This window comes from Loxodonta africana, chromosome 19 (assembly GCF_030014295.1).
Source record: "Loxodonta africana isolate mLoxAfr1 chromosome 19, mLoxAfr1.hap2, whole genome shotgun sequence".
Classification (NCBI taxonomy): domain Eukaryota; kingdom Metazoa; phylum Chordata; class Mammalia; order Proboscidea; family Elephantidae; genus Loxodonta; species Loxodonta africana.
Genome location: NC_087360.1, coordinates 1,721,280 through 1,747,475, shown reverse-complemented (window position 1 = coordinate 1,747,475; position 26,196 = coordinate 1,721,280). Strand labels below are relative to the sequence as shown.

Here is a 26,196-nt window from a genome sequence, read left to right as displayed (position 1 = left end):
TCAAGGACAGCCCCGGACACAGGAAGTACCTGGTTTATTTTTGAGCGAATAGGCTGTTTATATCTCTCACACTTCCTGAGTAACTTCTCTGACTCCAAGACTTCCCAGGTCAAGAGAGTCAGGTGCAAATAAGACCCCCTAACTGCCTGGCTGCTAATGGAAAGGTCAGCAGGAGGAACCCAGCAGAGAGAGGGAGAAAGGCTTCCCCTGGAGCTGACACCCTGAAATTGGACTTCTAGCCTCCTAGACTGTGAGAAAATGAATTTGTTTGTTAAAGCCATCCACTTGTGGTACTTCTTTTATGGCAGCGCCGGGTGACTAAGACAACCTGGCCACACCACCCTCCTTCTGTTTCCTGACTCGCTGAGCCTGCTCCCCCCTTGGGATGGATGCCCTTGAACCTGGCTGCTTCTCTCCAACATGGGGGGTGGGCAGGCATCTTCTCACATAAATCCCACTCCTATCTAAAGTTACTGCCCTCATCGTTCTCATTACTTCATTCTGTTTATTTCCCTTATAGCGTTAATCATGACCTAAACTCATTTAGGAAACCCTGGTGGCACAGCGGTTAAGAGCCTGTCTGCTAACCAAAATGTCGGCAGTGTGAATCCACCAGGCGCTCCGTGGAAACCCTTTGGGGCAGCTCTACTCCATCCTATAGGGTCACTGTGAGTCGAAATCAGCTCGACTGCATCAGGTTTGGTATTTGGTTTTAAGCTCATTTAACTTTTTATTTTCTTTTACTGTGACGGCAGAGGCCCAGTCTATTTTCGGGGGAGGGGGAAGAAGGGTGATAAAAATGTATATGATGCAACATTTCCAGTTCAGTGTATTCCACATGTACAACTAGGGGGCAACAATTACATTAACCCTCACCCGTGTCCGTTACCACATTTTCGGTCACCATTGACAGATACTCCAAACCAAAAAAGAAAAAACCAAAGTAGCTGCCATCGAGTGTATTCTGATTCATGGCAACCCCACATGTCAGAGTAGAACTGTCCAGTGGCTGTGATCTTTCAGAAGCAGAAAGCCAGGCCTTTCTTCCTGGGCACCTCTGGGTGAGTTTGAACCTCCGGCGAATCGGTTAGGAGCCCAGCACTCAGCAGGCTGCGCCACCCAGGGACTCATAAAAGATGCTCAGCGCTCCTTAAACAATGACTCCCTCTCCCTCCTGCTTGCTGCTGTTTCTGTCAGGTGTCATTGCGTCGACTCCAACTCGCAGTGACCCCATGTGACCAGAGTAGAACTGACCCATAGGGGTGTCTTGCTGTAATTTTTATGGGAGAAGCCCCGGTGGCACAGTGATTAAGCACTCAGCTGCTAACCAAAAGGTCAGTGGTTCAAGCCCACCAGCTGCTGCGCAGAAGAAGGAGGTGGCAGTCGGCTCCTGTAAACCCCACAGCCTTGGAAACCCCATGGCGCAGTCCTACTGTGTCCTACAGGGTGGCCCCATGGCGCAGTCCTACTGTGTCCTACAGGGTGGCCCCATGGCGCAGTCCTACTGTGTCCTACAGGGTGGCCCCATGGCACAGTCCTACTGTGTCCTACAGGGTGGCCCCATGGCGCAGTCCTACTGTGTCCTACAGGGTGGCTATGGGTCGGAATTGACTCGACGGCAATGAGCGTATTTATTTTTTTAATCTTTATGGGAGCAGATCACCAGGTCTTTCTCCCACGGAGCCACGGGATGGGTTCAAACCACGAACCTTTCAGTTAGCAGCTAAGTACTAACCGCTGTGCCAGAGGACTCCTTTCCTGCCCTTGGTAACCACCAATAAACTTTTCTCCCTAAACACTTGCAGAGGCCCAGTCTTAATAGCCACCGTTTTCCCATTTTCTAAAACGATGGCCGAATGGCTGAAATACAGACAGCAGACAACCAGCATTTCCTGAACGAATGAATGAGTTACCTGGTCAGCAGTCATAGCCTGACGGCCATCCATGGCGAAAACCAAATGGGAACATGAACTCCCAAAACAGTTCACCAGCCTGGTTCCACTCAACACTCAACCTTTCCCTTCTAATGCTTTTTAAAAAATCTGAGCTTCTAAGAAATTGCGAAATCGGCACCTTCGTATCTCGTTTCTCCTCCAATGATGTAGCATCGATGTGTCCAAAATAGAAATAATGATGAATGAGGGGAAAAAAGAGCAAAGGAAATTGGATAACACCAGCAAGAGATAATTGGGGCTGAATAATAGGGTTGGCTCTGGCTTGTTCTTCTTGGCATCCAAGTATTAGTAAATATAACTCCAGGCTCTTAGAAAATGCTCCCGTGAGAAACACTGCCTGTGACTCTTGCTGGGCAATATTTGTATTTCTGCAGGCTTATTATCTGTCTGGGCAGACCGAGTCTGGGGACAGTTTCTGGAGCCGCAATGAATGGAGGCAGGTATCATCCAGGTGTCTGCTGGACACTGAGCACACAGCGGGAGGAGACAGGAAAACAGCTCTGCCCATGTCTCAGCAATACCTCCTGAGACAATATCTAATGAGATACCGCTGCTCAGGAAACCAGCCTGCTTAGGACAGGCTGTAAGGGCTGTGGCTAATGAAATCTATGCTTAATATGAGGCCTGAGAAATGATTCGGGAGACGGCATCAGAAGACCTCTACCTGTTGACCAAGCGCTGCTAACAAACTCGGCAGGAGTCCACTTAGGCAGTTTCTGGTCACCAGCCGGGCCGCGCAAACAATAAAAAAAAATTTAAAAAGCTGTTGCCATTGATTCCACCGACTCATGGCAACCCCACGTATTAGAGTAGAACTGAGCTGCGTGGGGTTTTCTCGGCTGTTATCTTTACGGAAAGAAGCTGCGGTAGAGAAATGGTTACGCGCTGGGCTGCTAACTGAAACGTCGGCTGTTTGAACCCACCCAGCAGCTGTGCAGGAGCAGCTCTACTCGGTAACATGGGGTCACTACAAGTTGGAATCGACTTGACAGCACCTACCGACAACAATCTTTGCAGAAGCTGATTGCCAGGGCTTTCTTCTGTGGCACGGTTGGGTGGGTTCGAACGGCCAACCTTTAATCGTTGAACGAAAAGTGTGTGCACCACCCAGGGCCCTGGTGTGTTCTGTACTTTGGGATCAAAGATCTGGGAAGGCCGGCAGCTAAGTAGAGGATCCTGTACCTACGGAGAGGGAATGACCTCCCGCCAGTCCCAGCTGGCTCTGGGTGGCATGTGTGTCAGACTAGCACCGGTGCCCAGGGTCCAGCCTCAGGCAGGTCCACCACAGCCAGTACGAGCCTGAACAGCGCTTGCTTTTATTCCCCTGTCTGCATCAGTTGGAGGTGTTCTGGACGGGAGGAGGAGACAGGGCCAGGGCGGGGGACTCCAGGCTTCAAGCAGGAGATGACAGAGGAAAACTAGTCACGAGTCTCCATGTCCTCCCTTCCAACACAGGGTGGAGAGTTACGGATTATACTGTGTCCCCCAGAGACATTCGCTGAAGTCCAAAACCCCCGTTCCTGTGAATGTGGCCTTGTTTATTTAGAGACGGGGGTTTCCATGCAGATGTGATCGGTTATGAGGTTATACCAGAGTAGGGTGGCCCAATCCCATCTGAGTGGTGTCTTACGTGAGGGAGGACAGTCACATGCGGAAGACAGACCCCAGAAGAAGACATGTCTACAAGCAGCAGAGGAACAACCAGGGGGGCTGGCAGCCACCAGAAGCCAGGAGAGGCTTGTGGCGGGGGGGGGGGGGTTCCTGTGGATCCCTGAGAAGGAACGCACGCGGCTGACACCTTGGCTTGCACTTCAGCCCCCAGAACCCTGACACACTAAGCTCCCATTCTTTAAAGCCATCCACTTTGTAGTGTTTTGTTTCCGCAGCCCAAGGAGCCTCAAGCTCCTTGGCCCTACAAGTGGGGTCTTCATCCCCATTTGGAGAGAGAGGAGAGTGAGGGCCATGCCTAGGGCCGGGAGAGGGCTGGGAGCTGGCTCCTCAGCTGACACCCCGTCACAGGGGCTACAGAGTGTTCCTTCCTTCCTCTCCAAATCCCTGTCTCCCTCCTTTTCTCTTTTCACTTCTCTCCTTCTCTTTTGTCGCCCTTTTCCTTTCTAAGTGGGATCACTCTACAAATATTTCTCCGCAACTTGACTTGCTCACTTAATAACACGTGGTGCATATCTCCCCAGGATAACAATAGAAACCCAAACAATTCCTTTTAATAACCTCACCCTGTTCCACAGTGTGGAAGTGCCCCCTGTACACCTCAGTAGGAGCGGCATTCTGTCTCACCCAGTTCCCACCCCCACTACAACCATACTCCAAACACAATCACAAATAGCCTCCTCTTGACAGCTCTGTATCTCCTGCAGGGCACACTCCCAGGCAGGGGTTGCCCCGTCCCACCCAGTGTGTTTTAATTTTAGTCTTGCAGCTTGTAGACGGCTTGATTCCCCTACCCGGCCACGCGCGCGTGGGAGGGCCTTTCTCCTGCAACCTCACCAGCGTCAGGTGCTACAACTTCCAATCTGTGTGTTCATCAGAGGAAAGGAACACGAGTTGATTTTGGGGAAAGGAGAGGATATGGGAAAGCAGAAATGACTCTAGGGCTCTCTCTGTAATGAAAGGGGGCCCTTGAGCCAGTGAGTGTAGCCACCCTCCGATGGCACCAGCACTTACCCACCATGTCCCGCCTGCCCCTCACCTTCTGCAGAAGGTCAATTTCCTGCTGCTTGGCAGTGAGGACGGCCAGGGCTTGGTCATGCTCCACCTCCAGCTGCTGCCGCCGCTCGGCGGCCTCTCGCATGTGCTGTGGGGACAAGACAGCAGGCTCAGCACCAGCCGGCCGCACGCGTCGTGAGCGCAGAGCAGCCAGCCCACTCTGACTCAGCCTGAGCCGGGGGTGGATGGACGACACGCCTCCCCACAGCAGCCCCTCTCCCGCCCAGGCTTCTCCCGAGGGGACAGAGCGGACCGGGAGACCCTGCTGCCAGGGAGCCTCCCCGGCCCCTGCTTTTACTTTTCCTCCCGTGCAGAGCTGGGAGTCTTCAGACTAAGGCCGCTTTCCTGTTTCCTCATTTGGAGAACGTGATCCCTCGCTTCTCTATTTTTTTTACAGGTCATTTACAAACAACAGTGAACATTTATTGATCTTCTCCTATAAACCGGGCACTAGTTCAAGCACTTTATTCGTATTTAAGTCATATTTTGCCAGTTCCCGTGGATTCAACTCCAACTCATGGTGATGACCCTGCGTGTGTCAGGGGAGAACTGGGCAACACAGGGCTTTCAATAGCTGGTTCTTCAGAAGCAGATTGCCAGGTCTTTCTTCCGAGGTGCCTCTGGGTGGACTTGAACCTCCAACCTTCTGGTTAGCAGCCGAGCATATTCGCCATTTACACCATCCAGGGGGGCTCTTTATGACCACTAACAATGCCCATCCGTGAGCCCCAGCAACACAGGACAGGCATGAGAAACGACACCACGTTACAGCTGCTAAGACATCTTACGGTGTCCTGCCAGACACCACAAAGGGCGTGGACCCGCCCCTCCTCCTGCCACCTGCTGCCTTACGTATCTGTGATGTCAGGACCCACCTTGGCATAGATGGGGGCAAGGAGGCCGAACGTAGCTTCTCTTGGGCTTGAACTTGACTTTTTTTTATTAATTATATAATTATAATATACCCAAAAAAATTTTAATATACAATACATAATTATATATAACAGATCATATATCATAATATATAATGCATACATACATGCATACGTACACGTGTGTGTGTGCGGGTGTGTACATATACTTTTTTTTTAATACTTCACCCGTCTGTCCCTTTTTCATAATGTGGTGGCCTACGTGCCGCTCTGATGCTGGAAGCTGTACCACGGGTCGAATCCCAGCACGGTCACCTATGGCAGACAGGTTCAGTGGATCCTCCAGACTAAGACCAGGAAGAAAGGCCTGGTAAGCTACTTCTGAAAACCAGCCAATGAAAACCCTGTGGATCACAGACATTGACTTGTTTACTGCAGATGCGTCATAGGAGGGACTGACCGCCGCAGAAGGACCTCGTGGTTGGTAGAGTAGAGGGTCAGCAAATGCGAGGGAAACCCTCCACGAGGTGGCCACAATAGCCACACAATGGATTCAAATAGACCAACACCCCGAACGTGGTGCAGGACCGGGCCGTGTTTCATACGTTATATGTGAGGTCACCATGCACTGGAGGCGACTCAACGGCAACTAACAACAACATATATGCACGTGTGCGTGTGTGTGTGTATATCTGTATGTATGTGTGTGTATGCATATGTATGTACATATATCTGTGTGCGTATATACACGTGTGTATCTGTATGTATGTACATATATCTGTGTGTGTATATACACGTGTGTATCTGTATGTATGTACATATATCTGTGTGCATATATACACGTGTGTATCCATATGTATGTACATATATCTGTGTGCGTATATACACACGTGTATCCGTATGTACGTATATCTTTGTAGGGGCCCTGGAGGCACAGTGGTTAAGAGCTTGTTGCTAACCAAAAGGTCAGCAGTTCGAATCTACCAGCCACGGCGTGGAACCCCTACGGGGCACTTCTATGCTGTCCTGTAGGGTCGCTGTGAGTCTATGAATGCACATGTATGTGTACGCATATATATGTATATTTATCTATATGTATGCGGATGGAGGAAACGCTGGTGGTGTAGTGGTTAAGAGCTACGGCTGCTAACCAAGAGGTCGGCAGTTCGAATCCACCAGGCACTCCTTGGAAACTCTCTGGGGCAGTTCTTTGTCCTGTGGGGTCACTATGAGTTGGAATCGACTCGACAGCAGTGGGTTTGGTTTTTTTTTTTTTTTTCATGTGTATGGATATGTGTATATCTACGTATGTGTACGTATAAAAAACCAAAAACCCTTTGGTTAGCAGCCGTAGCTCTTAATCACTGGGCCACCACCGCTGCCATGTATATGGATAGATGTGTATATACCTATGTGTATGTATGTGTATATATCTATGAAAACAAGTATATATGTATGCATACGTATGCATGTATACGTGTGTGTTGGAAACCCTGGCGGCATAGTGGCTAAGAGCTATGGCTGCTAACCAAAAGGTCGCCAGTTAGAATCGGCCAGGTGCTCCTTGGAAACTCTATTGGGCAGCTCTACTCTGTCCTATGAGTCGGAATCAACTCAACGGCAATGGGTTTTTTGGTTTGATATGTCTATGCATATACGTGTATGTATGCATATGTATATTTATGTATACTTATAGATATATACATACCTATATATGTAACTTTATTTTTATGTATTTTTGGCATCTTAAAGGATTTTAGCCTTCAAGATGCATGAACAAAGTGCACACACCCATTATTTCCTCAATTTGAAGGACGACCCAAAAGAAGCAAGGATGCAAAGAGGCCTTGGAGGGAGGGGTGAGAGAGGGTTCGTAGGGGCCGAGGTGGGGGAAGGGCATGGGAAAACATGGAAGAAGGACACACAGGGGCAGGTCATATCCTTTTGCCATTTTGCCCAGCTTCACCCACCCTTGTCCACCGAAAGCTCCTTCCCTCTGAGAAATATCTTGGAGCCTAACAGCAGTAACTAACACAAACTGTGGAAGGTCCACTGTTCACATGGCAGTGCGCTGCTAAGAAGCCAAGTCTCCCTTCTGCCCACTGTTCCATGCGAGCCCACGAGGGTGACGTGCTGTGATTCACCTTCAAGTTTTAGTGGAATAACCTTTGTGTCCCCCCTGCTGTCTCTAGAGAAGAATCCAGCCCACCCGGAAGCTGTAATTAGCTCTGCACCCGGCAGACAAGTGGTGGTTTCTCTGCTGCATGAGAAGGCACAGAACCTGTGGTCCCAGGGGAATGGAACCTGAGTGAGCAGAACCTGTAAGATCCCAGGAAAACGGAACTCAGGTGAGCAGAACCCATAAAGTCCCAGGGAAATGGAATATGAGTGAGCAGAACCCATAAGACCCCATAGAAATGGAACTCAGGTGCGCAGAACCCATCAGACCCCGGGGAAACAGAACCTGAGTGAGCAAACCCCGTAAACCCGGAGCCGAGCCCTCAGTCATCATGGTAACCTGCTCAGGGTGGGTCCAGAACACGGCAGGTGGGCAAACCACACACGCCTCCTCTTACGTCTGTGCCTGTCCTGAGCCTGACTAGCTCTGACCTTCCTGGGCAGGAGATCTGGTACTTCCCATACACCCCCGCCCCCCAAGAGCCAGTCTTGAGATATGCCTTTTCCTGCAGAGCTGTGATAACCAACTTGGGTCCAGTCACTTCTAAAGACTTGAAGGCCTGATGATCTCCTTCCAAAAACTCAGTGATTGAAAACCCTACGGAGCACATACAGGGTCGCCGTAAGTCAGAGTCAACTCAGTGGCAGCTGGTTTGGTTTTTATTACTTAACATGTACCTCATAGAGTTGTTGTGAACCTTACATGAGATAGAATTGTACCTACCATCTACTAAGTACTCTGTGTTACCTTTTCCTACAAATGTAAGAACGCTTCTCCCGTTGCACCTGTGGAGGATAAGTGACCGTGATACCACACACATGCCTGAGGGGAGCCAGGATTTGTGAAGCGGGCAGGGGCTCAAGCCACAAGCAGTGAGTGACAATCACAATCGTGATGGAAAGGTGATGGTGATAAGTAAAAGAGGGTGGCCACTATTTATTAAGCACTAACTGTATGCCAGGCAGAGTCCCTGGGTGGTCCAAACGATTAATACACTTAGCTGCTAACAAAAAGGTTAGAGGTTCAAGTCCACCCAGAGGCTCCTCGGAAGAAAGACCTGGCAATCTACTTCTAAAAAATCTACCAGTGAAAACCCTGTGGAGCAGAGGCTACTCTCACACACACAGGGGCGTTTTGGCGCGCAGGTGCCGAGCTGTGTGCGGGGATCAGGATTTTACAAACAGGGGACAAGGCTCGCGGCAGCGAGGCCCCTTGCTTACGGCCGCATAGCTGGAACGGAGCAAAGGCTGGGCACCACCCCAGGTGTCATACCTCATGCCAGTGTGCCCGTCACCACGGCCCTGCTTCTGGGACGAGACACCCTGCAAGCAGCCACTCTCATCCTGAACCACGACCGGGGCGGGTGAGCGGCTTTAGACCCCCAAGCAGCCAACACGGCCTGGGCGAACAATTCGGCAGCTGCTTAATTACACTATTGTTCCTGCTAATTCTTGCGCTTCTGTTTATTTCGCAGTGGGGCACTGCCAAATCAGCCCATGTAATCTTTATTTAGCGTTGGGAAGGAAGTTATTAGAAGCAGAGGAAACCACCTTCCTTCAAGGACTCATTCGGAACATTCACCAAACACAGAAACGGTTCCAGGCGTCTGCGTGAGAGCCTGGGGCCATGGAGGCAGGACCAGCTCGTGGATAAAGGGCAGCAGACAGACACCTCCACGGCGTCTCTGTAGAGAGGCTGAAGATGAACGCAGGTGGACTAGATGGACTGAGATGACAGCAACAGAAATGGCTTGGGAATTTCTCAGGCTAACGAACCAAGGCAGTGTGAAGTAGGAGTCAGAAAATCATTAACCAAAAACCAAACCCTTGGCCGTGGAGTTGACCCAGACTAATAGCGACCCCATGTGTGTCAGAGGAGAACTATGTTCTACAGGGTGTTAAATGGCTGTGACCTTTTGGAAGCAGTCATCAGGCCTTTATTCCGTGGTGCCACTGGGGGGGTTTGAACCGCCAGCCTTTAAGGTTAGCAGTCGAACACAAACCATTTGTGCCACTCAGGGACCTGTCAGAAAACATAACTGTGAGAAGATATACACCTCAGAGGAGGGAATCTCTGCGGGTAAGTGTGGTGGGTGCAGTCATCAGGAGGGCAAGGCTACCTGGGGACTTCTTTTAGCTTCAGTGCCCATCTTTCCTAATCTTGCCTTCAAAGCCCATGTTCCCCTCTCAGCTACTGCCCCAGTCCTCAGCTTCCCTGTCTATCATTTATCTATCTTCTATCTATCGTCTACCTATCATCTATCATCCACCCACCCATCCATCCATCACCCACCCACCCATCACCCATCCATCCATCCATCCATCACCCATGCACCCATCATCCATCCGTCCATCCATCCATCCATCCATCCATCCATCGCCCACCCACCCGTCGTCCATCCATCCAGCCATCCATCTCTCTCCATCTCTCCTTCTCTATCTACCCCCTTTATCATCAGTCATCTATCATCTATCTTCCCTAATCCAGAGGCACATGACACATCCCAAGAGAAGAGCTCACATCTGAAAAGCAGTAAGGATTATGCAAGAAATGCCTGTCTGAAAGGCTCTGCCTGTGGCCTGATTTATTTTTAAAGCAGGGATATTTATAACCAGATGCCGACATTAACGCCAGTGCTTAAGTAGCCCACAAATGCCAAGATGTGACTTCCCGAGGAAAGCACGGATGTGACACGGAGTGAATGAACGTGGGGCAAACTGAGCTATCTCCTGACGTTAGAACAAAGGTGGATTTATCTTCTGCTTTGGACCTGGCCTTGCCTGAGCGAAGAGATTACAGGAAAAGTAATTTCCCTTTCAGGAGTCAACAGCAATGCTTTTAATGTCACATTAGCGGGACCTGCTATGCACCATGGAAATACCGAAGCCTTCCTGGGCACGCAACTTCCTTTGACCCAGCATCTGGTGGAAATGCAGGCATCTGCTGAGCTCATGTCTTCAAAAATAAAAAGAGGAGCGATTGAAAGTCATTTTTTTCAAATGCCATGTGACTTCCTGTACCATCTATGGAAATTAGGCTCATCGTAGTGAGAATTTGCATGAAAAAGAGGCATACAAATTCTGGAGGCCAAAATAAATATATTTATCCAGGTATCTTAGTTTAAGGAGTCCCTGGGTGGTGCCAACGGTGAAGCTCTTGACTTCTAACCAGAAGGTTAGAGGTTTGAGTCCACCCAGAGGTGCCCCAGAAGAGAGGCCTGGTGACTGACTTCCAAAACATCAGACCCTGAAAACCCTGTGGAGGGCAGTTCTATCCTGGCACACGTGGGGTCACTGTGAGTTGGAATCGGCTCGCTGGCAACTGTTTTTGAGTGTTGCTCATTCTGCCCACCCTTATTAACATCATTTTCCCAAAGCACTATTTCGTCACGGAGGGAACACGGTCAGCAAGATCTTCGTCCAGATGCCAGTTCTGTCCTCACAGGTTGTGTGATCTGGGTAAGTTATGTCCCTCTCTGAGTCTCCACTCCTCGGTTATAGAACGGAGAAAAAGGACACCAACTCCCAAGGTTGATGTAAGGACCGGATGCAAAATCAAATTCAAAATAAACTGCATGGCAATTATCCTCAGTGTCTTAGTCGATAAGTTTCAGTCTCGGGCTACCGCTCTGTTACTTGTTTTCCGTTTGTTCCCTCTCTGTCATTCTATTTTCCCTCTCCTACCTTCTTTTGGATTATTTGAATATTTTTTAGTATTTCATTTTTAAGCTATTTATTGAATGTCTGATCCAGAGGCGTCTTGGAAGAAAGGCCTGGTGATCTGCTGCCAAAATATTGGCCGCTGAAAACCCTGTGGAGCACATTTCTACTCTGACACACAAGAGGGCTGCCGTGAGTCAAGGGCGACTCGAACACAACTTTTTTTTTTTCATCTCCCACTAAAACGTAGGGTCCATGAGTCTGGTTTTGTTTGCTGCTCTATCCTCCCGAAGCAAAAATCTAAATTCTCCTTTATAGCTACTCTAATATAATCGGCTCTGAAAAAATATTTATGAATGAAGAAATGAACTAGAAAGTCTGCATTTCTAGAGCTGAGTATTATTTGTCTCCTTCTGACAGGCCATGTGGTTTTAGACATGTAGATTTATTCTAAGTCGACATGGCTTGCCACAGACCCCACCACTCCCTATTGTGTGCCTGACACTGAGGCTCGCAATGTTCTTTTTATTGTAGTAAGGAAAGATTTTTCCAAAGCCAGAGCTCTAAAACATGGGAAGATGAAAGACAGAAAGGTTACGGTCTCAGAGAAAAGTGGGGAAAATGTGAATCTTTTTAGGAGGTGAAAATATTCTTAAGGCGTTAATACACAAACAAATGTCTGTGTCTTGCATTCGTTATAGTACCTGCTGGGTCCCTGAAGGCATTTGAGTTAGCGACCCTCGAAGCTCCAGCAGCTTCCCTCAACGAGCTACGGGTAGAGTCAGAACCACTTTTTGATTTAAGAACATGAGCCAGCGCAGCACGTCACTGTTTTCCTTACTTGTGAAATGCAAATGATTCAAGCAATCTATATACTCCGTGGTAGGGCTGGAGGTGATTATTGTTCTTTTAAAAAAATCCTCAATGAGAACCCAATAAAAAAAAATAGCACTTAAAAAAAAAAAAGCTAAAGAATTCATTCTGCTTAACTCAGTGGCACCAAGAGCAAGTCAGCCCACCCATTAAATACTGAAGGAGGTCCCAGCCCATGGGAAATGCTTGGAGAGCATCCAATTACCCACACCCTGATAAAGCAGTTTTCTGAGTTAGCTGTTCTCTTTACAACAAAGGTCGTTAAACATCTGAGGAACAGCTTAAAATTCACGCAGTTAGAGAAACCCGCGTTGACACCTCTGGTCTGTCACTTAAGGAAGCTCAGTTCCCATTCAGGATGCTGCCTTGCCTCTCTGGCTCAGCTGTGTTTAACATCCTAAGAGATGAAAATGGATAATTGGCTTTACGGGATCGCTTCCAGAAACACTCGCATTTTGTTATTTATTGCCTTTTACAGCATAAGGGAGGGTAAACACGGCCCCCAGAGCCCGGGATTCTGATGATGGCTTTGAAAACCATTTCTACCGCTCCCTGCTTTGAAATTCAGCCCCCTTCCTCATGCTGACCCTAAGAAAGACAGGCAGCGTTACCAAGTCAGCAGTGTCCTACCTTTAGGACCTGTTCTAGGTTCTCCAGCTTGGCTCGGAGCTGGCACTTCTCCTTCACAGCCAAATCGCGTTCCTCGGTCACTGTGGCGAGCGTGTGGTGAAGCCGACCATGGTCTGCTTTCCGCTGCAGAGAGAAAGGATGGAGAAAAGGAGGCTGCTTACAGGGTGCGTGAGGACCTCAGTGGGTGTCTGTCCCAAACAGCGTCTGTCGCTTCTTCCTTAGGTTCCTCTTGGGATCTTCCCCTCCCTCCCTCTCAATCCATGGACATCACGGGTGGGTCCACTCCTGCTCCAGGTGAAACATGCAATCAAGGGCTGCGCACTCAATGCAAGTCTCCCTCCTCCTCTCCCCCACCTTCCCTGCCCCCTACAGCCACAGTGGATGGTTCAGGCCTGGGAACACGACCCCAACTGGCCAGTTTGTGCAGTGGCTGGGGAGAGGCAAGGGACCCCATCACATCCTTGGAGACACTGGACTGGTGTGGAAGTCTGGAGAAGAGACTGAAGTTGTGAAGGATTTCATTCAACTTGGATCAACCATCAACAACCATGGAAGCACCAGTTGAGAAAGCAAATGACATATTGCATTGGGCAAATGTGCTGCAAAAGACCTCTTCAAAGTGTTAAAAAGCAAAGCATTTCTGATCCGGCCTCAGGGAAGGTGCTGACCACACATCTTCTTACATCCATAATTACACACACACACACACACACACAATCACCTTTGAGTTGACTCTGACTCATGATGACCCCACACGTCAGAGCAGAACTGTGCTCCATGGGGTTTTTAATGCCGATTTTTTGGAAGTGATCACCAATCCTTTCTTCTGAGGCACCTCTCGGTGAGTTTGAACCTCCAACCTTTTGGTTAGCAGAAAGTGTGTTCATGATTTGCACCACTCAGGGCCTTCTGTTTGTAATTCAGAGCCCTGATAATCAACTTCACTCTCTTAACCAGGGCTACCAGAAAGCAGACTGCAAACCCAAGCAAGGATCAGAGCCGGGACTGGAGATCCCCAAATGTCTTCCTGGGAACCAGGTGAGGTTCTAGTGTTACAGCAGGTGTGTGGTGATCAGCCCCCCACCCCAGTGAAGCTGGTGCAAAGGGTGAATGCTTTCTAACCCCTACCCCGTCTGCCTCCCCTGGTTTCCGGGGGACACAAAGACACTCAGCCCAAAAGACAGTCTTTTGGGAGCTACTGTCTCATGTACTGGAGCCCTGGTGGTCCAGTGGTTAAGAGCTTAGCTGCAACCAAAAGGTCAGCAGTTCAAATCCAACAGCAATTCCTTAGAAACCCTATGAGGCAGTTTTACTCTGTCCTATACGGTCTCTGTGAGTTGCAATTGACTTGATGGCAACGATGGTTTGGGTCTCATATGTTATCTCTCTCTTGCAGCGAGCTGGCCCTGGCACTTTGAAGAAAAACTTAGCAGTGCACAGAGCAGGCAGAGGGCTGGGGGATCCGGGCGCCCTGCCTGTCCCCAGCCTTTGCCCTGAAGCTCCACTATTCCTGCTTGTGCTAGGTGCCTCACTGGCTCCCTCAGACACCCTGCAAACCTGAAGGGAGGGGAGCGCAGAGTCCGTGTCCTGCCAAAAACACCCATTGCCCTCGAGTCGCTTCCCACTCATAGAGACCCTACAAGATGGAGTAGAACTGCCCCACAGGGTTTCCAAGGCTGTGATCTTTATGGAAGCAGACTGCCACATCTTTCTCCTGTGCAGGGGCTGGTGGGTTCGAACAGCTGACCTTTTGGTTCACAGCTGAGCACTTTAAGCACTGCGCCACCAGGGCTCCTGTCTGTGGCCTGCAGGCTTGTTTAAATGTCCAGCTGGTGGCAGCAGAGGAAGTGGTTTCCAACCTCATGTAAAAAAAATCCTGCTGGTATTTTCGAGTGAAAGAAGCCAGTATGAGAAAGCTACAAACTATGATACCAACTACATGGCACTCTGGGGAAGATACAACTACAGAGACGGGGAAAAGATCAGTGGTTGCCAGGGGCTCGGGAGGAGACGAGGGAGGACAGCCAGAGCAGAGGGCACTTCTAGGGCAGCGAGGCTGTTCTGCCGGACACCTGTCACAGTGGGCACGTCACAGACCCCTAGGCCTGTCCCACACAGAGAACTTCTGTGCCAGCCGTGGACTGTAGTTCATAGTAATGTATCCACATTGATTCCTAAATGGCAACAAATGTAGCGCGCCAAGTGCAACTTGATAATAACAGGGGAAACTGCAGGGGGAGGAGGAGACAAACCAGACCAAAGCCAGTGCTGTCCAGTCGATCCCGACTCGTAGCGACCCTGTAGGACAGAGTAGAGCTGCCCCATAGAGTTTCCAAGGAGCACCTGGCGGATTCAAACTGCCAACGCTTTGGTTAGCAGCCGTAGCACTTAACCACTATGCCACCAGGGTTTCCAGGGGAGGAGATACATGCGGGAATTCTGTATTTTCTGCGCATTTCTTCTGAAAACAGAAAACTACTCTAAAAAAATCGAAAACCAAAAACCAAACTCGTTGCCATCAATACTGACTCATGGCGACCCCCTGTGTTTTCAGAGTAGAACCGTGCTCCACGAGTGTCTCTTGGCTGTAATCTTTACAGAGGCAGGTTGCCAGACCTTTCTTCCACACAGCCACTGGGTGGGTTTGAACCACCAACCTTTAGGTTAGCAGTTGATCTCGCAAACTGCTCGTACTACCCAGGACCTCTAAAAGACACTGTAAATTTTTCTTTTTTTAATTTTTAAAAAGGAATTTGGGATTCAAAATATAATGGTGGCTCTCACATAAATCCTATAGGGACAGGGACTTCAAATAGCACAGTCAGAAGGCCAGGTCTGAGAAGGGGTCTTGCTCTTCAGGAGCGAGGGCTGAGAGCAGGGATTCTACCCCACTCGGCTGACAAGCACGGCTTAGCTGAATATCTGTACCGAGTGTTGTTTCTCAGCTCTGCCTGGGCCTCACAAAGCTGGAGTCACCTTCCCAGACGTGGGAGCCTGGCACCACGGCTGCCACAGGGACAGGCAGGTGTGCACATGGTGCCATCGAATGGAAGGGAGAAGGCCACCCCGGGACCAGCCCTGCCTATGCTTAGCTCCCCCCCACCAGTGTGTCGGCACTACCGTTTTTTCACATTTTTGTTTCTGTTTTGTCCTGGGCAGAGATTCACTCAGCCTCATCACACACTCAGCCCTCAGTGTGAGAGTTTACAGAGCCTTCCCTGAGAGCGGGTGTGGAAAGGAAAGAGAACAGAGAGAGTGAGGGCTGAGAATATGGGGGAAAGGGCACGCCACGGAGAGCTGGGGGTACGGAAAACACATCTTTTTTGAAAAAAAAAAAAAATGACCAAACAGAAGGCAAGAAAGCAAATGTCAGGTCAAGAAAGCTCTAATTTTTATACAAATTGTGAGAACTCAGTGGGTCCTTGACATATTTTTTGGCAAAGCCATGAGACTAGCAACCCCAAACCACCAATCACTCCTCCAACAGATAGCCACCGAGCCCTACTAGGTGTTCGGTCTCCAGGTGGCACAAACCGTCTATGCACTTGGCCGCTATCTGAAAGGCTGGAGGTTCAAGTCCACCCAGAGGCACCTTGGAAGAAAGGCCTGGTGATCTACTTCCCAAAAACCACCCATGGAAAACCTTTAGGAGCACAGTTCTGCTCAGACACACGTGGGGTCTCCAGGAGTCAGAACCGACCTTAATGGCAAGCGTTTTTCATTTTTGCTTTTTAAACAATAATCTAATATTGGTGTTATCACTCAAGTATTCCCTGGGTCAGATTAGGACTAGTTTTTGAAGTTATAAACTATAAAAAGGATGTCCGTTTTACATATATATTAACATACGTCAAGTGCACAAATCTTCAATGTTCTAAGTCATTTGTATGGTTGTTTGAGTCCACCCAGGGGTGCCTCGGAAGAAAGACCTGGAGATCTTTCAATAAGCCACTGAAAACCCTGTGAAGCACAATCCTACTCCAACACATGGGAGGCACCTTGTACTGTGAGTCCTGTGACAGGTCTGGGACGGTCGAGATACAGCAGCCTTTTCACATGGCCTTGGAGTGAGCCGAACCACCACCAAAAAAGGTCTCTGCTATTGAGGAGGCGACGTTCTCAAGGGGGGAGGGGTGAACACAAATGAGCACATCAGGAAGACATGTGATAGGCCAGGGCAGCGATGAGAGGGTGATAAGGGGCATGAAGAAAATAGAACTGGGGGTCACGCCACAAGGAGGAGGGATAAGGTGGGGGCACCAGAGTGGCCACCGTGAAAGTCTCACCGAGGGGGGAGTTTGATGCCGAGGCTGGATGGCAGGAACCTGCCTGCTGTCCGGAGATGGAAGAGTAGAGAGTCCTGACAAGTGCTGAGACAAGCCTGGTAGTCCGAGGACAAAACAGAGGGCCAGAGTGGGTGGGGCTCAGACAGTAACAGGTGGAACAGCAGGTAGTAAGGTGGCAGCCATGGGGAGGGGCTTCAGTTACATTTACGGGAGGCACTGGAAGGGTTAATCAGAGAAGGGCCGTGATCTGGCTTGCATTATAAAATCACTCTGGCTTCTGGGCGAGAATGACAGAAAGAAGTAGACGGACTAATTAGGGAATTGTTTCAGCTTCCAGACAAGAGAAGATGGTGGCCCCAGGGTCTGACTGCAGTGGGCAGAGAGAAGACAGGCATGGGGTGTCTGGGGCTGCCGTGGCTGCTGGAGCTGGATGTCGGGGAGCAGAAGTGTGGCTCCTAGCATATAGGCTGGAGCAGCTGGTGGACAGCCGTGTTAGGTGCTGGGGTAAGGAAATGCGGGCAGGGACAATGGTCAGGAGAGTGGACATCAGATGTTCTGTTCCGTCCTCGTTCAGGTGATGGCATCTAATAGACTTCTAAGTGGAGATGACAGGTGGACATGACTGGGTGCTCTATGGGGCGGGTCACATGAAGCAGCACGAGGAGGGCCTTGGATGACCCGGAGCCTCAGGCCACCTCACGTGGGTGGTGTCCAGTGATTGCTTCCCTCCCCGGCTCCCATGGCTCCCAGATGCCCTAGCACTGGGGGTGCTCAGTTACCTCGTGGAGCTGCCAGGCCTCTGTGAGCAGGCCTGCATAGTGGACGCTCAGACGACTCTCTCCCTGGGTAGCATCCTTCCGTTCGTGTTCCTAGGACAGAAGGAGAGGGTGCTGTGAGCTCAGTCTCCAACTTCCGGGACACAGCAGAGTGCAGTCAAGGTTCTGGTCCTGAAATCAGACCAGGGTTGGGTATTGGCTCTGCCGTCCACAGCTGTGTGGTTTGGGACGGTTTCTCAACCTTACCAAGCCATCAGCTTCCTAGTCAATAAAACAGGGCTAATGGCACTTTGATGGTGTCATAGGATGAAATAAAATATCCTGTATTAAGCATTTGGAGTTCCTGGGCGCTGCAAATGGTGAAGTGTTCGGCTACTGACTGAGAAGCTGAAGTTTCCAGTACTCCAGAGGCGCCTCGGGAGAAAGGCCGGGTGAAAACCAGGGTTTCAGACCAGTTTGTTCTGGTTTGGCCCCCCTGCCGAGAATTTGCATGTCCTCCCCCAGATATACTGAATCAGAATCCAAAGTTTAACAAGATCACCAGGTGATTTTTATAGATCTTGCTACGATATCGATTCTGATTCAGTCTATCTGGGGTGGACACACAAGTTCTCAGCGGTGGATCACACATGAAAGAACCAGTTCAAAGCCCTGCTGAAACCCCCCGGAGCAGTTCTACTCTGACAGACACGCAGAATCACCAGGAGGTGGAACTGACGCAATGACAACTGGTTTTGGTTTAGTACTGATTACGGCGCCTAGCTCCTGGCCTTTAGATCCCCCAGGGAAACTAAGGCAGCGTGTCTCGGAAAGTTACAGGAGACAGGAGTGGGTTACCCAATAAACAAGGTAAGCACAGGCTTACTTGTGCTTACTTGCTAATCTGTAGTGGATGATTTCTAGTGGATTTCACGTTGATGTGGTGAAAGTCGTGTGAAATTGTCACACGACTTGTTTACTGAGTCATCAGCCCCTGTCAGGGATTATAAATTTGGAAAAAGGCTTGGATTCTTAGGAAGGTGCTGTGGGGTTAGGAGAGAGACAGATGCCAGACGTACATGCAGAAGCAGAATCTTTGATGTGGTGAAAAAATGTGAAATTGTTCACTACAGATTGGTAAGTAAGCACAAGTAGACCTGTGCTTACTTTGCTTATTGGCTAATCCAACCTGACAGAAAAAAAAAAAAAAAAAACATTGCTGCTGAGTCGATTACGACACAGAGCGACCCTGTAGCACAGAGCAGAACTACCCCATAGTGTTTCCAAGTTGCTCCTGGTGGATTTGAACTGCCGACATTTTGGTGCAGCCACAGCACGTAACCACTACGCCACCAGGGTCAAACTGCATAAATGTAAACTTGGCCCTTCTGCTTGACAGCTGCATGACTTGGACCCACTGGCTGGTGTCTCTGAACCTCACTTATGTCTTCTATGATCTAAGTGCCCATTCCATCTGGTCGTTGTGAGCATCAAATTGAGAGTCCCCTGCCAAGCTGAGCACAGGGCCCTGTGCACATTAAGACTCAAAAAAGTGCCCCCCTTCCCTGCTGCAGGCACCTTCCACTTTCAACCATCAGACAAGCACGGAGTTCATACCATCCCCTGCCCCTTGTATCTCACTCAAGAAGAGCGGATTGCAAGAAAGGACCGTCGGGAAAAGAAACAGGGATGGTTCTTGCCTCCAACTTTCTGGTGCTTGTAGCCGAACTTAAGATTCATCTATTTTGTTTCTATCCCACCCCAGCAATTCAATATCAGTTGCTTAACCTGACAAAATCTATCCGCCCAATAAGAAGCAGAAAATCTTCATCCACTCCAGGAAATTCCAACCCACGATATCACCATGAAAGGGCCAAATGTATTGCCATCTCTTCCCAAAGCAGTTTTCCAGACCTGGACCAAGCATGTATCAGCACTTCACGTGCCATGTAACCCACGGGTTCCCCTCAGTGTAAGGAGCCGGAAGAGAGGACTAACAAGGTGCAAAAACATCCCCAAACCAACAGCCGCTGCATCCCGCACTTACAGACCACAAACCAACGCAGCAGAGTCACACACCGGTGAAACCCATCCATCGACAGACAGCCAGGTAAAGTCTCAAAGAAAAAGCGAAGGTACTAGTCTGAGGCTGTGTTAGTCACAAACCTGCTACCATTCCCCTCGTCTACCCCTGAACAAATGACCCCGGTGGCACAGTGGTTAAACATTCAGCTGCTAACAGAAAGGTTGGCGATTTGAAACCATCCGGCAGTTGTGCAGGAGAAAGGCCTGGCAATCTGCTTCCATAAAGATTACATGTGGGGTCACTGTGAGTGGGCATTGACTCGATGGCACTCAACAACAAGAGCCCCTGAACAGGCTCGGAGGTGGGCTGGAGACGGGGAAGCAAGAGCGATTTCACTCAGCGCAGCAGCTGAAGCAGACTTTGGCCCCAAACCTGCAGAGACAGCACGGGTGATACACTGACATGCACAGGTTTGGAGCCCTGGAGGGGGATTCAGAAAACGCCTACTGCTCGCACTGCTGGTCCTAGAAAGATGCGAGGAGGAGGAGGACTCACCCTGGATGCTCTCATGACTGACCTGGGGCAAGCCCAAGGCTCTCGACCCAAGGATGCTGCCATGGCTCCCTGAATTAACCACCACCCCCAAAGAAAGGCTGCCAAGTCACAGCGTGTGTATCCACTGCGTGCTGGAGACCTGAGGGCCCCAAAAGATGTGGGCTGGAGTTGCAACACGACCAAACCAGACGCTCCCAGCAGGCGAGCTGGCACCAGCTATGACTACTCAGAGAGGAGGAGGACTTGGATTTAATGTCACCTGACACTCTTGTCTGAGCAACAAGGTTTCCACATCCTGGGGTAAGCAGCCAGCACCCCGGGGCCTCATGTCACACATGCACACACAGCTCCGTGTGCGGGCCCACCTCGGCCCCGGCTGGGTATGACACTGTTGACCACTGACCACAGCTGAGTGCCCGGCACACATCACCACCCGAGATGGGGGGTTGATGATTCATCCCCGCCAGCAGTGTGATGGTGAAGAACTTTCCCAACATGCACTGCCTGAAACCTCCCTCCACCTCAGCCTTCTTGACAGGAGATGAAACAGCGAAGAGAGAAACCAGCCTCCCTGCATCTGCTTGGGGGTTTACTAGTGCTCTCTCCAGGGGAGGATTCTTTGCAATGGAAACAGTTCTTGTCTTAGGCGCTGGGAGTCCAAAGACATGCAAGGTAATAGGGGTTAAGAGTTAGAAACCGTGGGCAGCCCAGCTACCACCCATGACTGCCCTGACAGGGAACACAACACCAGAGAATCCCTGATGAAGCAGGAGAATAGTGGGAAGCAGGCCTCAAATTCTTGTAAAAAGACCAGGCTTAATGGTCTGCCTGAGACCAGAGGGACCCTGACTGTAATGGTCCCCAGACCCTTTGATAGCCCAAGACTGGAACCATTCCTGAAGCCAACTCTTCAGACAGGGATTGGCCTGAACTATAAAAGAGACAATGATTCTGGTGAGAAGTGAGCTCCTTGGCTCAAGTAAACACATGAGACTATGTGGGCAGCTCCTGTCTGGCAGCAAAATGAGAAGGAAGAGGGGGACAGGAGCTAGTTGAATGGACACAGGGAATACAGGGTGGAGAGGAGGAGTGTGCTGTCTCATTAAGGGGAGAGCAGCTGGGAGTACACAGCCGGGTGTGTATGGCTTTTTGTATGAAAGACTGACTTGGTTTGTAAACTTTCACCTAAAGCACAATAAATAAATTTTAAAAAAAGAGAGAGAAAAAGAAATCGTGGGCACCTAATGGAGCCCTTGTGGTGCAGTGGTTAAGAGCTTTGCTGTTAACCAAAAGGTCACAGTTCAAATTTACAACTGCTCCTTGGAAACCCTAATAAAAACTCGTTGCCGTCGAGTCAGTTCCAACACTTAGCGACCCTGTGGGGCCATTCCACTCTGTTCTGTAGGGTTGCTATGAGTCAGAGTCAACTCAGTGACAGTGGGTTTGGTTTTTTTGTTTGTTTGTTCTGGGTGTGTAATGAGAGTCTTCCCTATAAGAGTCAGAACGCCCTGGCAGCCTTGTTGAATCTGTTTAACTGTCTGCAACTTCAGAAGGGAAGGGACATGGTCCTTACCCTCACTTTACAGATAAACCTGTAGAGGCTAAGACCAGGTCCAAGCAGGGTGAGAAACAAGCAGTTCCGGGGATTTTATTTGAGGGTTACAATAAGGACTTTCTTCCCACAGAGCCACTGGTGGGTTAGAACCACTGACCTTCCACTTAGCAGCTGAGCGTTTAACCAGTGTGCCACCGAGGCTCCTAGCTCCAACCTACAGGTACCAAAAAAACAAAACAAAACAAAAAACCTGTTGCCAGCAAATCAATTCTGACTCATGGTGCTCCCACGTGTTACAGACAGAGTAGAACTGTGCCCCGCAGGGTTTTCTTGGCTGTAAGCTTTGTAGAAGCAGATCACCAGGCCTGTCTTCTGTAGGACTGCTGGGTGGGTCCAGCCTTTAAGGTTGGTAATCAAACGCACACCACCTGCACCGCTTAGGGAGGCCAACAGTCTCAGCTCTTCTCCAGGTTTTCCAGGAGTTGAAAGTCTAGATTTCTATCTGAAATATTCCTGTTTTTACATATTGGTTACTAACTCAAATACTGGGATACTGCGTGCGGGTTTTAAAGTCAGGAAAGGTGTGCGTCAGGGTTGTATCCTTCCACCATACCTATTCAATCTGTATGCTGAACAAATAATCTGAGAAGCTGGACTCTACGAAGAAGAATGGGGCATCAAGGTTGGAGGAAGACTCATGAACAGCCTGTGTTATGCAGATGACACAACCTTGCTTGCTGGAAGTGAAGAGGACTTGGAGCACTTACTGATGAAGATCAAAGACCACAGCCTTCAGTATGGATTACACCTCAGCATAAAGAAAACAAAAAATCCTCACAACTGGACCAATGAACAACATCATGATAAATGGAGAAAGGATTCACGTTCTCAAGGACTTCATTTTACCCGGATCCACAGTCAACACCCATGGACGCAGCAGTCAAGAAATCAAAAGACACATTGCACTGGGTAAAACTGTTCCAAAAGATCTCTTTAAAGTGTTGAAGAGCAAAGATGTCACCTTGAAGACTAAGGTGCACCTGACCCAAGCCATGGTGTTTTCAACCACCTCGTATGCATGTGAAAGCTAAATGGTGAATAAGGAAGACTGAAAAAGAATTGATGCCTTTGAATTGTGGTGTTGGCAAAGAGTACTGAATAACCATGGACTGCCAAAAGAATGAACAAGTGTGTCTTGGAAGAAGTACAACCAGAATGCTCCTTAGAAGTGAGAATGGCGAGACTACATCTCACATGCTTTGGACATGTTATCAGGAGGGATCAGTCCCTGGAAAAGGACTTCGTGCTTGGTAAAGTAGAGGGTCAGCGAAAAAGAGGAAGACCCTCAGTGGGATGGATTGACACAGCGGCCACAACAATGGGCTCACACATAATTACAATTGTGCGGATGGCATAGGACCCAGCAGTGTTTCGTTCTGTTGTACATAGGGTCACTATGAGTCGGAATCAACTCGATGGCACCTAATAACAACTGTAACTCAGATAAAAATGCACACCATATGGTCCCCCCGAAACAAATATGTCCACAGGTTGAGTTTGGCTACAAAGCGGAACACTTTGTAAAAGATGTTAGACCTCTTTGGGAAGGTGGGGTGGGGGCACAGAAAGACAAAGAGCAGTGTAAAATCCCCGTAGGCAGGGAGAGAGGAGGAGATTTGGGTTACTAAAGACATTGGTGGCTCGGTGGCAGAAGTCTCTCCTTCCACACAGAAGACCAGAGTTCAATTCCTGGCCAGTGTATCTCGTGCACGGCCACCACCCGTCTGTCAGTGGAGGCTTGCACGTTGCTATGATGCTGAGCAGATTTCAGCAGAGCTTCTAGACTAAGAGAGACTAGGAAGAAAGGCCTGGTGATTTACATCCAAATATCAGCCAGTGAAAGCCCTGTGGACCGCAGTAGCCCAGTCCGCAGCCCACCATGGGGATGGCACAGGACCAGACAGCATTTTGTGCCGTTGTGCACGGGGCCACCATGAGTTGGAGACCAACTCAACAGCAGCTAAGAGCAGTGTCACTCGGGACTGGTTGCCAACACCTGTGTTTGTGTTTATCACTGCCCTGGACCGAAGAAACTGAAACAACGAAGGTGAGCAACGAGACCAGAGAGAGCCCAGGACAGAGCTGAGAGAAACGTGTGTGTTTTCGTGCTTTGTGCAAAGTGAAACCCAAATGGCTTCACTCTTCTTGAGGATCGAAGGTTTCACAGGTGTTTGAAGGAGACCAGTGGTGGGAACGTTGAGTCAACCTCCAGCCGACTACAAAATGGCACCGCGTTGACATACAAGGGGAAATCCAGTTTCAGTAAAATAACATCTGACTCAGTAAATGACAGGGAGTTTGAATTTTGAACTTTATTGGCTACATGTACTGGTATCTCTCTAATCTGTTCATTTATTTCGCTTTATGGTTGAGAAAAGCTGTAAAAATCTATAACCAGTTTTCTCTCTCTATATATATAATTAGATTGTGAATAAGAAATTAATAACATTATGTTAAAATGCAATACAGACCATGTAGTTACAATATGCAAGTCTAACATAATCTTATGAGAGTGACGTAATTCTGTTATCAGCTATAATAGCAGGTAAATAAAATTATTTAGGTCAACACGGGGATGTGGTTGAATTTCTTTTTCTTTCTTTCTTAAGTGGTTCTCACCTGAAGGACAGACCAGGGGGAGGAGGAAGTGGAGGTGGGCAAGGGAAGGGAGGGCAGGGGCGAGGGAGCCAGGGGACGTGGTGAAGGAGCCGGAGCAAAGGGAGAGGAGAGAACCCCAGGGCAGAACGGGAGTGCCCTACTGTGCCTGGTCCTGACCCAGGTTCAATTCCCGGCCGATAAACCTCATGCAGATTCACCCCTGTCTGTCGGTGGAGGCCTGCGGATTGCTGTCATGCTGAACAGGTTTCAGCGGAGTGTTCAGACTGAGGGATTAGGAAGAAACGTCTAGCAATCTACTTCCAAAAATCAGCCAGACAAAATCCAACGATCGCAATGGTTGGGTCTGCAACCAGTCACAGGATGGTGCAGGACTGGGGAGCATTTCCGTCCCTGGTGCCTGGGGTCCACGTGAGTTCAGAACCAACTTGATAGCAGCAACAACTTTCTAAACATTCTTGGCAACTTAACGAGATAGTGTGTATAAATACATGGTGCAAAGTGTAAACGATAATTGGAGTAAGAAAGACAGAATCGAGGTTGCTCAATCCGAAAGACACTGCTGCTGAGACAGTTGTCACCGGGTTTCCTACAATGGTCTGAGGGTGGGGAGAAGCAGAGAGGGCAAAGCAAACCTCTACATTCCCTTCTAGCTACAAACAGCTCAGTTTTTTCAGAAAAGTCTATAAACAGCACCTGCTTCAACTGAGAACTACAGACGCCATTGCTGACCAACTTGAAATCCACTCTTGTTATATGTGCTACAGTGCGATTATACAGGAGCATGTCAGGCTATTTAGAAGATATTTGTCTAACAAAGGAGCCCTGGTGGCGCAGTGGTTAAGAGCTCGCCTGCTAACCAAAAGGTCAGCAGTTTGAATCCATCAGCCGCTCCCTGGAAACCCTATGGGGCAGTTCTACTCTGTCCTATAAAGTTGCTATGAGTCATAATTGACTTGGCGGTAATGAGTCTGGTTGTGCGTGTGTGTAAAATGCAGGTCACAGACAACCTTAGGTGGAACAATGTAACACACCGCACTGGGTCTGACACGGGCTTCTGACCCAGAGAAATATCTGCCTTTTGAACGCGGCCTTGTGATGACTGGGTTTCGTCAGCGCACGCACACCTGTGACTTGCACTCTGTCATTATACTGGGAAACAAACACAGCTGGATTTCTACCCCATCCCCATCGGCCGGTGTCACCAGAGCCCAGGCTGCTCTGCAGCAGCTCTTCTCACCAACAAGGGGTGGGACCTGGGAAAATCAATCCATTCCACGGGACTGATACGGGGGAAGGGGCGGTGGGGAGGGGGCGGACAGAGCATGTGGAGAAACCGGAATGCTTGTGCGCAGCTGGTGGGAATGTAAAATCCTGCAGCCACGGCGGAAAACAGCGTGGCAGTTTCTCAAAAACAGTTAACCGCAGAGTTACCAAATGGCCCGGCAATC

At 49.4% G+C, this 26,196-nt stretch overlaps 1 protein-coding gene across 1 annotated transcript in view; it reads right to left on the bottom strand.

Moving 5' to 3' along the window:
* RIMBP2 (RIMS binding protein 2) overlaps positions 1–26,196 on the bottom strand; it is a 236,471-nt gene that overhangs the window by 61,135 nt on the left and 149,140 nt on the right. The window contains exons 3-5 of the mRNA XM_064272043.1: positions 17,958–18,047; positions 12,893–13,015; positions 4,663–4,767 (exon numbers count right to left, since the gene is read on the bottom strand). Coding sequence (XP_064128113.1) covers positions 4,663–4,764 — 102 coding nt within the window. The 5' untranslated portion in view covers positions 4,765–4,767; positions 12,893–13,015; positions 17,958–18,047. The remainder of the gene's footprint in view (positions 1–4,662; positions 4,768–12,892; positions 13,016–17,957; positions 18,048–26,196) is intronic.